Raw genomic sequence first — 14,673 nt, 5'->3', positions numbered from 1 at the left:
AAACAAATCAGGATGGATATATTATGCAGCATTTGTTACTAATTAGTTACTGAGTCATTTTTTAAGCATTTCCTACAGTTTAAGATCCACAATGGAGCGTTTTAGTCCATCAAATTTTTAACATTTCTGCATATATGGAGAGGACGGGAGTTGTTTGTGTGGCGTGGGAGAGCAGTGACCTTCAGTCCACTGCGGAGGGTAGATTATCCTCCGCCGCCGATAGACATCGACTGCAACGACACACACAAACTCACACACACACAAAGATTTGGTGTTAATCCCCCACCTGAGGGCAGGAAGCTTCAGAGCCGATCATCATCTTCAGTGTCTGTGTCGAACAGAAAAACACACAAAAAGCTGATCATCAGAACAAACAAACACAGTGTGACGATGGGAAAACCGGCGTGTGGCGCTGGTGGTTTCTGTTAAACTGCTTCCTGTGGAGGTGTAACTGCGATGTGTGTCTGTGCAGGTGGAGGAGATCAGAGGCTGTATAGAGAAGCTGTCGGAGGATGTGGAGCAGGTCAAGAAGCAGCACAGCGCCATCCTGGCCGCACCCAACCCTGACGAAAGTAAGACTCTCTGATACATTACTACAGATGTGAGGACGTTCAACGACATGTTCTTCTTCAGGAAACACTTCAGCTGCTGTCAGGATGGAAATACATGCAAAAACTCTCAAAATAAACCAGATTATATTTCTGGTTAGGGTTAGGTTAAGGGGTAGGCCTTAATGACAGTAGAACTTATGGTAGGGTTGGAGTTAGGACAGGACGCCAAAGCTGTTATTTCCATGGTAATTTCTTATTTTCAAAGGATGCCTAAGAAAATATATCAACGAAAATAAAGAAACTATTCCTAAAAAGTTAGGGCGCTTTGTAAAATGGCACTAAATAGAAAATAAAATTGTTTGCAAACCTCATAAAACCATATTTTAATTACAATAGAACATCAACAACATATCAGTTGTTGAATCTGAGACATTTAAACATTTTATTAAAATATCAGCTCATTTTGAATTTGATGGCAGCAACACATCTCACAAAAGTAGGGACAGGGCCATGTGTACCAGTGTGTAGCATCCCTCCTTTTTTCAACAGCAGTCTGTAAACATCTGGGAATTGAGAAGACCAGTTTCTGGAGTTTTGGTAGAGGAATTTTGTCCCATTCTGGACTCTTCTACTGTTGTGATTGATGTGGTTTAGCATTGTCTTGCTGAAATATGCAAGGCCTTCCCTGGAAGAGATAGTCTGGAAGGGAGCATATGTTGCTGTAAAACCTTTATATACTTTCCAGATGTGTAAGCTGCCCACACCATAGGCAATAATGCACCCACATACCATCAGAGATGCAGGCTTTTAAACTGTCATGGATAACAAGGTGTATGGTCCCTCTCCTCTTTAGTCCACAGGAAACGACATCCATGGTCTCCCAAAAGAATTTCAAATTTTGATTCATCTGACAACAGAACAGTTTTCCATTTTGCCTAAGTCCATTCTGAATGGGCTTTGGCCCAATGGAGACGGCAGCGTTGCTGGATCGTGTTCTGGATCGGCATCTTCTTTGCATGATACAGTTTAAACTTGAATTTCAGTCAGGACCACTTTGCCCTTCCATAAGCCTACCTGGAATGCATCAAGTTGGAACAACATACTTTCCTGCTCCTCTATGACAGCAGAATGACAGCGATTAAGTCAGAAGCAGAATAAAGGAGGAGCTGGGGTGGAGGAGGTTTGCAAGAGTGGAATGCAGAGAGAGCAGCAGAGCATAGCAAGGCAAGAGCAGGTTAAATAAGGCAGCATGAGAGGGATTAGCCTATAGTCAACAGCTGATGAAGGCCTTGCATGAAATCAGCTGATCTCAATTACGGCAGCGCTTGACTCCATGGCCTGCCTGAAACAACGCTGCTTGATTTGGACATAAATTGAACAATTTTTAGATGCAGATTTTGCAGATTGGTGAAACTCTGCCCATCTTTACTTCTGCCTCTCTAAAATGCTCCTTTTATATCTAGTCGTGGTACTGACATGACTGGGTATAAAAGCTGCTGGAGCTGCTCTAGAAGACTGCTTTAACCTGCAGCAGTGGATCAGGCTGGCTAACAGCTAAAGATTAATGGCTGCATCATAAATCTTCATCAATCAAAGCTATCCATTGAAAGCCCTTGTTTTTGTCAGGATCAGATTTTAATTCTGGGGGGCTGATTTTGATCCAAAAAAAGATTAGATGTGACTGTTTGGCCTATCAGACTCCTTGACAAAACCATTAAAATAAAGGAGGCCTTCTTGCTTTCCTTCCTCCTTTCACCTCATCCTACCTCCTCCTGACACATCCGTGAAAATCAGAGAGCTCAGATAAAGATAGAGAGCCATGTTCACCGTGACCTGGCTCGCTGTGACTCAGCAGCACTGACTCAATGTCACCGCTGAAGCCCAGAGCCAAGTCTGTGCTGTCACAAACACTACACTGTAAAAACAAAGTCCGCCTGAAAAAACTGCTTGTTTTAATCCATGGATGGGGCACAAAATCCTGCACCCTGTTCGTGGGCATCCTCTGAGGTCGTCTTCTAACAAATATGGCTGCCGGGTTTATCATCTGATCAGGAGCCAGATAGACCTCGAGGTTCATCTTCAGACTTGACTGAAGGAGGCTTTTAGCTTGTTGCCGGGCAGATTGAGACACATCCTGTCACTTTAAAAGGCCATTCCTCTCTTATTCTTATCCCTTTAAATCTGAATGATGCAGTGTAAAGTTGTCACAATTTAACAATAATCCTTTATGCTAATATGTGATTTAAAACATCACCATCTCTGATATTCTTTTTCCAACTGTATCATAAAAGAACCAACAAAAAAACACATTTTCCAGCGTTCTTCGGGATTATGGTTGAAAATTCAATTTTTGTAATATGTGTGATTTTAGAAATGGTCTATTTATAATGCCATTCATCACAATAGATTCACATGATCAATCACATGATCCCAATGACGAAGTCAGATGGTGGCAGGAAGGGAAGAACACGTTAGTAATCGATAAGAACAGGCCAAAGTTTGTATGTTGAAGCTGTAGCAGACCTGCACGCTGTAGTTATCAGACTATTTCTACATAGGCATTGGGCATCATCCCTTCACTTTACCAAAAAGTTACTTTTCCCATGGATAAATGGCGTGAAGTTGATCAATATCCCAAATTATTTAGTCCTACAGACCCTCTAACGTCATCCAGCCAGATGAAGGGAAACAAGATTCTTGAGGAGTCTTACACTGTGCGTCTTTAACAGCTTTTCTCCCTCAGCTCCTAACATGAGCTGGCTCCAGTTTGAGAGACAGTGTCCTTTCTTCCATTGTTGTTGTTTTTTAATACACATTCAAAAGCCAAATTGGTACCAAATGAAGAGCTATTTATTAACCTTGTCCTATTGGAGGCAAAAGACCAGCTCTTATTACTAAGCTGAGCCTAATAATCTCTAAAAAGAGACAGATTTCCTGTTGCAACAAGCAATGCTGGACGGACACCGTCTGTGCAAACACAGGCATGATCTGGGTTTACTCTGCCAAACTGCTGAACCAAACCAGCTGATGCAAACATTGTCTGACTCCACTGTTCCAGGCTTTTGACAGGTCCTTAGCCCATTAGTTTGTTCCTATTTGCATGCTTCTGCACTAAATACTACATTTTTAAGTACATAAGTGCATTCACACTGAGAGGTGTACTAAATGTAGTGTTCTACTGGCACACTCAAAAGTGTCTGGGAAATTAAATGTGGAATGACGGACACGTCGCACCCTCAGTACACACCATATTGATGAAGCAGTAGATATTGCACTCTTAGCATGCTAAGGCACCAACTAAAATTAGCATCCACTAAAGAGCTTACATGTTAGTGGCAGGCTCAAGCAGGAAAATGGCACAGGCTAGCAGCCTCTTTTTTTAAAATCCACAGAGTGACCAGAACTTGCATCAGCATCTTCTTTAGCGTAACGATCTCTTGATGAAATCAGAAACGGGCTTACCTTACAATCTCCATATCTTTCAAAGCGTCATGCTAGACGTATCTCACAGCATCTCTCTCACCATTGTAAACTTGCTGGGCCTTCAGAAGTTAGCCGTTTGAGGCTAATGTTAGCCCTCTTGTTTTCAAACATCTCCAGCACAAGTCATATAAGAAATAAGATATCATTTCAACAGGCTAGCAGCCTCTTTTTAACCTTATTTTGAGTCTTATTGTGTGTCCTAAATCATACTTCTGTACCAAATACTACAGACAGAAGTATACTCAAATGCAGTGTACTGGCACACTCAAAACCAATAGAACTATGATACTTTGCACCATTAATGAACTCCATATTGGTGACGTACCCTACGTTGTGGTGTCACCAAGCTAATAGATAAATTGATTTTCTTTAAGGGAATAATTTTATTATAGAATAAAAGTTAATAATAAAAGAAGTAGAAAAAGAAAATAATAAAAGAAGAAGAAAAAGAAAACAGAGGCAGGTAAACCATCAACACTTCCTGTTAGTGCAAAAATGCAGTGCAAGATCTGAGACTACACTAGCCAGCTGTGATGAAGTGTTTTGTACTGCATTTAAGTGTACTGTAATATGGTATATTAGCAGAAGTATGCAACTTGGAGCAAACTGCTTGTCTGCCAGTTTTTATTTGACTTTTTAAATATTTTGTGTGAATGTATCAGGACTCAAAAGTAGCTCAGGATTTTTTTTTTTTTTTTTTTTTTACAGTTTTGGCATTTTGATAGTGCTTTTATATGCAGAAATCACTTCCTGCCCCCCATCTGCAAACATCCTCCTAACTGGTGTCAAATGTGTCAAAATGTGTTGAATGTGACTTTTGCTAATGTATTAGCATCTTGCAAAAACAAGAACAATGGAGGGATAATATAGTGGATAATCAACTTTATAAGAATTGCCACAATGGTGCCTTAACTTAGGTTGTTGACTAACCCCATGGAATCAGTCTAACATCTTGGTGGTCACCATCTTTTATACTTTTTTTAGCCAAATGTGACCATATTTGGATTTGAGGGTGAATATAAAGAAATGAGAGCTCAACAAACACTTTGCTAGCAGCTAATGCTAGCCTTATATTTGTTATGGAGCTTATTTGGTAATTCAAGATGATGGTTATTTTATATATTAGCCATGGACATAGACTCAGTGACATCACTGATTGGTTTCTGAAGAGGCATTATGAAGCTGAATGATGGCGGTGGCCATATAGGTTCTTTGCAGATGACGTCATTCAGGAGCCGAGAACTGCCCATGGGGGGCAAGTAGCCATTTCTGCATAGAGAAGCACTACCAAAGGCCATGTTTTGAGCTGTTTGCAATTATGCCAAGTGTTCAAATGCAGAAAATTTAAACATTCTTACTTCTTAAGCTACTTAACACTGAAAGCGGCAAATATTCAGGCAAAAACAAAGAAAGAAAAAAACGCCCATGTGTGGTCAGTTTCCACAAAGCAGTCCAGTTTGGCACTGTTTGGCACATCTGACTCTGATCTTACCCACATTTCCTCAGCTGACGTCCCTCTAGTCTTGCTTGAGAAGACCAAAAACCTGACATTAAGACCCTAAACTCATTAGGATAATATTTACTGAGATAAAGCTGTTGATTTGTTGGCTCATTTTCTCATAGATCTCATTAAACTCGGTGGCATCACCCCCTGCTGGACAATAGAAAGAATGCAGGCACTTCCTTAGTCCCTTCTCGTTATTCAAAAGCACACAGCTGGAACCCTAAAAACATCCATTAATGAGCTGGGAAATCTTTTTTTAAAAAGAGGCTCCCTATGAATCCAAGCTTCCGTTAATAAATGAGGTAAATATTATTTTTTGTGATGATTAAAAATGGATTTATGATTGAAGTTCTGGCTACACGGCTGCTCGTCTTTGGCCCATGCTGTCGTCTGCCTCATATAAGCTCGATCCTGTCTGCTATAAATGATTAAATTTGAATATTGGCAGCTCTGGACTTCCTTAATGAAGGCCCGCTGGCTCTGAATCAGTGTTTTTATTCCTGCTCATCTTCACACTGAACCTCAGTTATATAATAACAGACGGAGACACATGGCGGATTTTTGTTTTACGTCTTTTCATACACTGAAATGTTTGTTCTGCATGGTTTTAGTTCATTTTAATGCATGTTTGTTTTCTGTTAATGCATGATCAATGATTTTTTTTCTTTTTCTTTTTCTGTTTCTTTGTTGTGCATCCTTCCTTTTTTATTTCCATGTGAACCATTTTTCCCTTAATTTTCTCCATCCCTCCATCTTTCCCTCTCCTTCCTTCTCCATCCCTTTTTTCCTTTCATCCTTCCATCTTTTCCTTTTACCCTCTGTCTGTTATTTCTGTCTTCTTCCTTTACAACTTTTTATTTTTTCTTCCTCAATTTATTTCCTCAATCCTTGTATTTCTTCTCTTTATTCCTTCCTTCCAACCTTCCTTTCTTCCTTCCTTTCCTTCTTTCCTCCCTTCCCTCCTCCCTTTCTTCCTCTCTTTTTCCTTCCTCCTGTACTTCCTTCCTTCCTTCTTTCCTTCTGTCCTCCCTTCCCTCCTACCTTCCTTCCTCTTTTTCTCCTTCCTCCTGTACTTCCTTCCTTCCTTCTTTCCTTCTGTCCTCCCTTCCCTCCTACCTTCCTTTCTCCTTTTTCTCCTTCCTCCTGTACTTCCTTCCTTCTTTTCCTTCTTTCCTCCCCTCCCTCCTCCCTTTCTTCCTCTCTTTTTCCTTCCTCCTGTACTTTCTTCCCTCTTTCATTCTTTCCTTCTGTCTTCCCTTTCTTCTTTCCTTCCCCCCCTCCTTCCTTCCTTCTTCCCCTCTTCCTTCGTTCCTTCCTCCCTTCCTTCTTTCCTTCCTCATCTCCTTCTGTCTTTCCTTCTTCTTTCCTTTCTAATTTCCTTCCTTCCTTCTGTTCTTCCCTTCTGCCCCCCTTCTTCCTTCCTTCCTTCCTTCCTTTCTTCCTGTCTTCCTTCCTCTCTTTCTCCCTTCTCCTGTACTTTCTTCCTTCTTTTATTCCTTCCTTCCTTCCTTCCTCCCTTCTTCCTTCCCTTATTCTTTCCTTCCTTCCTTCCTTCCTCATCTCCTTCCTTCTTTCCTTCTTCTTCCCTTCCTTCATTCCCTTCTTCCTTTCCCCCTTCTTCCTTTCTTCCTGCCTTCCTTCCTCTCTTTCTCCTTCCTTCTGTACTTCCTTCCTTCTTTCTTTTCTTCCTTCCCCACCCCTTCCTTCTCTCCTTCTTCTTTCCTTCCTCTGTTTGTTCCTTCCATTCTTTCTTCTTCCCCTCTTCCTTTCTTCCTTCCTTCCTTTTCCCTCCTTCCTTTTGTCATTCTTTCCTTCATCTTCTTCCTCCTCACTTTATTCCTTCCTCACCTCCTTCCCGCCTTCCTTCTTCCTTCCAGCTTTTTCCTTCCTTCCCTCCTTCTATCCTTCCTTCTTTCCTTTCTTTATTTCTTCCATCCATTCTTTTTTCCTCTCTTCTACCTTCCTCCCTTTCCTCCTTCCTTCCGTCCTTTCTTCCTTCTTTCCTTTCTTTCCTTTCTCTCTTCCTCCTTTTTATCCCTATGCTCTCTCTTCTTTTTTCCTTCTTCTTTTCATCCTTCTCTCTTTTATCTTCCTTTATTTCTTTCCTCCTTTCTCCTTCCCTGTTTGTGTCTATGTTATTGTTGCATGCTGCCTGTGAAGTCTCTGCTGGTTGAAGTGTTTAAACTGAAGTTAACCTGTGAGGAGCCGAGGAGTGTAACGTCTGCAAATGTGAGTGACACCTGTCAGAGTCTCTGCTCTCTCTCTCTCTCTCTCTTTTATTATGAAATACAAACAAAAAACAACATAATGCAATCAAAATTCTTTAAAATATAAGATTAAACCAGAACCTTTCCTTAATTTACTTTAAAAAAAAACTAATTTTAATTATTTTAGTTTTTAATGAAAAACTGAATTTCCTCTTTTGCCCTTTAGTGTAATTTCAACATTGTTTCAATACTGAGTTAATATTTTTTGTCAGATTTTATTGTGAAGTTCTTTCTACCCAGATTAAACTTAAGCTGAAATCATCTCCAGTTTAAAGGAGGTGTGGTGTCAGCTGAGAGTTCACTTGAACTGTTAATGATCTGTGACGAAGATGCAGCGTGCAGTGATGAAGACACCGTCATATCAGGGTGAATATTTGCACACAGATCAAATGGGTGTTGTGCTCAAACTCGTCATCATGTTAAACCGAGTCGACGTTCAGACTCCTCTTCCTCCCCGCGGTGGAAACATGTCTCTTCATTTCTTCTTCTTCTTCTTCTCCTCCTCCTCCTCACTTCTGGGTCAGTCGCTCTGTGCTGCAACACACCGGCACACAAAATGCATTCCAGTGTTTCTGCCTAAATAATGCATGATGGGAGTTGTAGTGAGCTCAGAGGGGTACAGATGTAGTTCTGCTTCTAAACCGCAGACGACCGTAAACACTCTGATACTCCTCCTCCCATGATCGCTTCATTTCCCCCAGTCTCTGCCGCTCATTGGCTGTCTGAAGTGTCAGTCAAATGGCTGAGGTATCACCAGCAGCCAATCAGCAGGTATCAGCAAATTTAAAATCTACATTAAAGATGATACGGTAACTGTATCCTGTGTTACAAGTATGATGAATATTTTCCACCCATTTCAATTAAAATTGTTAAAATGCTATAGCCAGGTTATTTTAAATACAGGAAAGTTCTTTTTTCTTCATGGTGTAATAGTAGCCAGGAATACTGGACCATCAAGACAGAGGTGTCTTTAAACTTCAGTCAACTGATAAAAATTCACTGCACTCAGGTGATCCCCATTTCACTAAGTGTGAGACTAAAATCAAACCAACCAGAGAGAATTTAACAAATTAAATCCCTCCATATCTTTATACCAGGCACTAGCATCCCATGCTAACAAAAGCTTTAGCATCATGTGCTAACAGCAGCTAGCGCAGTGAGCAGAGAGGAGAGCAGGGAGGCGGTCAGACGGAGAGAACAGGGTGAGTCAGAGGTAGAGGAGGCTGAATGGCACTGCAGCGCTCGTAAATCTGACTGCACTGCTGCAGTTATCACACACACACACACACACACACAGGGCCTCCCCTCCCTCCAACATGGCTGACATGATGTGATGTTACCGTTCCTGCACACACATCATCAAACACCCCCTTCACATCCTCCTCTTCTTCTTCTCTCGTGACCTTTTTTTTTTTTTTTTGCTGCCAGTTTCCGTTTCTGTAAGCAGCTCAGAGCAGCATCCAAGGCTCTTTGATTAATAACACACATAAAAGCATGTCTTTATTATATAACACACTGTACAAAGACGCTGTGGTTCCAGTTTAAATGAGACCAGTTTGCCCAGTGTGTCCAAGTAGTATGGATGAATCAAGGCTTTTTTTTCCCCACACAGCTCAAGTCAAAGCTACAACAGACAATTTTAGATTTCAGATTTATACAGACACATTTACACTTCAGCTTATTTTAGTGGATTATTTTGCTGTTTTTGCTGCATCTGTGTCAAGTTTAGTTTGTGTATTTGCAGACCCCCCATTTTAAAGTCATCAATACGCCTTCTTGAAGGATACTTATCTGCAGTCTAATCAATAAGCAATGATTTTTTTACACTCTCCTTTTGTTTAAAATGTTCAAGTGCTAATGGTTCAGCATAAAAGTTCTATTATATTTTCAACGGTGTTATGACATGGTTCGTAAAAACAGATGCATAGAAAGAGGGACAGACAAAGAAAATATTTTTACCTTATCATGCAATAAATTTGTGAATACTGGATTGTCCAACATTTCTTCATCTGCTCAAAGTTCCTATGTTGTGTATAGTTTTATGCTGACTTTGTTTTTCTCTGTTTTTCTTTGATTTTCTTGTGCTTGTTGAGTTTGATCCCTTTATCTAATGTCCACTGAATAAAAATCTCACAAGGGTCTAAGCATGGCAGGTACAAAGACTTTTATTGGAATGCAAAGCATTATTGGGAGTGCTTATTTAGAGGCCTTAACTCTTAAACTCCCCAAAATTTTCACAAAATTCAAAAGTGCTAGAAATTGTGTTGTCATCTTTAGCATGTGCATCCAATGCTTTTTGGATCATGGTAGAAAAATAAACAGGAAATCAGCTACTAACATTTTGGTCATTTCATCTCATTCACAGGGTCCACATTTTAATAAACTAATCAAAGGGGCTTTATCTGATAGGCTCGTGATTTCTGTAACTCACTGTAGACATGTTGATGACTAAAATTTGTAAAAACCTTTAGTTTTCATCAAAAGGTGTGGCTGTGGCTGCATGTCAAAGATTGGGGAGTTTTTTGGCAGTATACAAAAAAATTATTATGTCTATTTTCAAAACTGCATATGTGCTCTCGATTATTTGACGTATGCTGGATTGGTTAGATTATTAAGAATGAAATGGGAGCACATTTGTCAATATTTGAATTTCCAATCTTTCTTAATGTGGCTTATTCCAACATGTTCCTCTACTGTGTACAGTTATACTTTGACTTTGTTTCCAATATATTCTTATGACAATCTAATGTCCACTGGATTAATGTCTCAGTAGGGTCTAATGCTGCGTTTGACTGTACTCGGAACTCGGATAAATCCGACCTCTGAATCGGAAAAGTGCCATAGAACAGCCCTTGAGCTCCAGACTCGACTCGGGAATTCGGGTATGATCCAAGCAGCCCGAGTCGGTCGGAATGAAGTAGCAAAATGGTGTCGCACACCATGAGAGTCACTTTCTCCTCAACTTTTACTTTTATGCATGTCTAATTTAGCATTTGTGTTACTACAGTACAGGTCTCTGCACAGCTCACTTTGATGCAAGTATAAGTTCAATAATGCATGCAGGATTCCCCTTGCTGGTGCGTTCAAGTCATACTTACAGCATATGACCTTTCTCTTTCTCTCTCTCCCTCAAGTAGCTAATATATATTTCCCCAGCAGTAATTTTTGATCCTCGAAAAACATCATAAGCACTCCTGAGCTTATGCAATAAAACAAATTTACCTCGAAAGTCGGAATTTCCGACCCAGATCTTTCCAAGTTCTGAGTACAATCAAACGCAGCATAAGCATAAAGGGTGCAAAGACCATATTGGAATGCAAGGCAATTTAACTTCTTCTAAAACTAACCAAAATTTGAACCTAAAAAAAAATGCTTTTTGGTCATGGTGGAAAATGAACAGGAAGTCAGCTACTAACATTTGATGATTACATATTGTTGATTCTTGCCAATTCACAGGGTTCATGTTTTGATAAACTCGTCAAAGGGGCTTTGTTTGATTGGCTCCTGTTTTTTAAATGTCATTGAAGACATGTTGATGACTCACATTTGTAAAAAGCTTTAGTTTTCATCAAAAAGTGTGGCTGTGGCTGGATGTCAAAGATGGCTGAGTTTTTTGGCAATATGCCAAAAAATAAAACCCAAATCATTATGTCCATATTCAAAACTGCATATATACTGTTGATTCTTTTAATGGATACTAGGTGTACAAACATTTTGAGATTTTTTTTCAATATTTCTTAATGTGCCTTATTCCAACAAGTTCCTCTACTGTGTACAGTTGTAAGTTCCATTTCTTTTCTTTTCTTTGATTTTCTTATCCTAATCTAGTGTCCCCTGGATTAATGTCTCAGTAAGGTCTATGCATGAAGGGTGCAAAGACTTTATTGGAGTGCTTAGAATATAGGAGTGCTTTTTTAGAGGCCTTAACTTCTCCTTAAACTTACCAAAACTGGCACAAAATCCAAAAGTGGTGGAAATTGCAATGTATGCTGTAGCATGTGTATCACAAAACCTACAAAATACTTTTTGGGTCATGGTGAAAAGAAATGTATTCAGCTATTAAAATTTGATTATTAAATTTTGGTGATTTTCTGGGTGAGTTACAGGGTCCACCTTTTGACAAACTCATCCAAGAGGCTTCATCTGATCAACCCCTAATTTTTATAACTCACAGTAAACATGTTGGTGACTAAAATCTGTTAGAAGCTTTAGTTTTCATCAAAAGCTGTGGCTGTGGCTGCCTGTCAAAGATGGGTGAGTTTTTTGGCAATATGACAAAAAAAAAAAGATGAAATCACTATGATTGTATCCTAAATGCTTATTACTTACAGTAGATAGGGGGGCCAAGAGGGTAAGCACTGTTGCCTCACAGCAAGACGGTTTGAATCCTAGTCAGACTGAGTCTTTATATGTGCGGTTTGCATGTTTTCCCTGTGCATGCAAGGGTTCTCTTTGGATACTCCAGCCTAAACATGCTTGTTAGGTTAATTGATGATTCTAAATTGCCCGTAGGTGTAAGTGTGAGCATGGCTGATTTGTCTCTATATGCCCTACCTCTCACCCAGTGACAGCTGGGATAGGCTCCTGCAACCCAGAACTAGTTAAGCAGTGTAGAAATTGATGGACGCTTATGTCAGTGGCACTTAGGCCTCAGTTTTGATTAGAAAGTACTCATGTGACACCTAGCCAATCAGGTAGGGTTGTGGGCAGGCATGAGATGAGACTGTGGCGCGTAAAAACAAAGCCAGTTGTAGATAATGGATGGCTGGATTTCTACAAATCTTCCTATACATTGAAAAGCTTAAGGCTCTGCATATAATGTATTTGTCATAGCTGCATGTTTCCAATGAAAAGAAGAAGTCTCCTTTTTAAGGGTTTAACATAATCACACAATCACAAGAGCAGGAGGGAAATTCAGAACTAATGTATTGATTTTGATGAGTGGGTGTGGCTTACTGTGTGCAAAGTTGCATACAGCCAGCCCCCAACAGAATTCTGCTTCATGTTGCAGGCCCCATCTTTCTGTCAACATCCTGCTGATGATCTCCTTTCAAAAACAGCCGAAACTTGCAAACTTTTATTGCTGATTCCCCACAAACCGTCTCTGTTCTCTCCGCAGAGACCAAGCAGGAGTTGGAGGACCTCACAGCTGACATCAAGAAGACAGCCAATAAAGTTCGCTCAAAATTAAAAGGTACGCTCTCCACGCTCACCTGTCCTGTGATCAAACACACCCACAGACACACAAAGAGAGGCGGCACGGATGATGAAAAGAGGCAGCAGACAGATGAGCTCCAGCTGACGGTGTGAAACCGTTTCTGTGTGATGAATCAGTCGAGGTGACGAGGTCGCTGCAGGATTCAAAGCTCTGCCAAACTGTCTGAATTTATACAAACACATCGACTTTTTATCTGCACACAAAGACGAGTTACGACCGAAGGCAGAGGAGGTGTTAAACTTTAGACTGTGTGATGAATGACGAGACGGCCAACTGTCCCTGAACGCATCACCTCAATGACTAAATCAACCTGAGGAGCTGGAACTGAACCAGACTTGTTGATATGCAGAAGACAGTTGACAATGTTTCTATCTGTTTCCTCTAGCGCCACCAGCAGGCCAAAAACATCCATGAAAAACAACTGGCTTATACACAGACCGCCGTTTTCATCAGCTAAATGTGCAGATTCAAAATAGATATAGAAACTATTATTTCCTATCATTTACAGAGAGAATAAAAAATAAGAAAAGTGCTCACACTCATAGATCATAGATTTGAAGGTCTGGAGCGATTTTTTGACCCAAGCTTATGACAGTGGTAGCTACTGTTGAACACTTTTTAATGTGTTTAGGTCAATAATTCTGCTGTTTTGGAAGCGAAGGGCAAGTAATCCTTCATTATTGAAGCTTAGTTAATGCTTATCAGCTAACATTAGCTAACTGGCATTAATAAGCAGTGTTATGAGGATCACTGTGAGCCGTCAGTCAGTGTTGTGGTGATGTAATGTTGGTTAAAAGACAGTCATAGCGGCCGCTTTCCATTGTGGCAGTGCTCACAGCCTCTGCTGTTGCTAGGTTATGAAAATTAATGTCCTCTTCTCTCAGTAGTATCCACTGGGTCTGTTTTAAATAGCTCATTGAGCTTAAAATGTGTTCAATTATTCAATGAAAAATAACAAGGGAAACAAGAAAATGTAAAAAAAAAAAAAAATAGAAATGAAAAAGGAAGAACTCATGTCCTGGCATTAGCAGCAGCTGCACTATAAAAATGATTTTTGTGGGTAGTAAATCATATCCAGTCAAGTTGTTTAAATTATACTTAAAGATATTAAGTAAGAAAGACAGTTTTCCCAATTTGCACTCAGTTTAATTAAGTCTATTTTACCCAATATTTTGAGTAAATAACAAACTGCATTATACTCATTTAAGTTAGGTAAAAATAAATTCAAAATTTCTAATTAGATTCTCCAACTTATTATTCTATGAACATGAATCACATTTTATTTTTACATAAGGAATATTTCATCATATGCATGTTTTATTAGTTGGCTTTACACAATAATATTTTGTACTCTTTTTTCCGCTCAAATGAGGTACACTGGTTGTGTTGTTAGAAGCCTGAATGGCTCAGTGTAAGGATAAGACAGACAGGTGAACTCTGACCTAAGAGGGGCTCCTCAACTGATTATAGCATTCAAAGAACACAAAGGCAGAAAGTCACTGACTGAGTGGGTAACATCACTCATGGTGCAAAAGTGTCTAGCAATGCAAATACTGGAGCACACTGTAAAACCAAGTTGAATATACTCAACATTTTTGTTTAACTGATCACATCAAAATTTTAAAGTAATGGAAATGCGTTATTTGAGAT

At 39.8% G+C, this 14,673-nt stretch overlaps 1 protein-coding gene across 1 annotated transcript in view; it reads left to right on the top strand.

The window, feature by feature from the left end:
- Window positions 1-14,673, top strand: part of stx1b (syntaxin 1B) — a 115,198-nt gene that overhangs the window by 65,103 nt on the left and 35,422 nt on the right. Inside the window, exons 3-4 of the mRNA XM_041778279.1 lie at window positions 473-572; window positions 12,925-12,999. Coding sequence (XP_041634213.1) covers window positions 473-572; window positions 12,925-12,999 — 175 coding nt within the window. The remainder of the gene's footprint in view (window positions 1-472; window positions 573-12,924; window positions 13,000-14,673) is intronic.

Source organism: Cheilinus undulatus, linkage group 21 (genome assembly GCF_018320785.1).
Source record: "Cheilinus undulatus linkage group 21, ASM1832078v1, whole genome shotgun sequence".
Lineage (NCBI taxonomy): Eukaryota > Metazoa > Chordata > Actinopteri > Labriformes > Labridae > Cheilinus > Cheilinus undulatus.
Note: the sequence above shows the minus strand (reverse complement) of the source record. Positions and strands in the feature narration are given on the sequence as shown.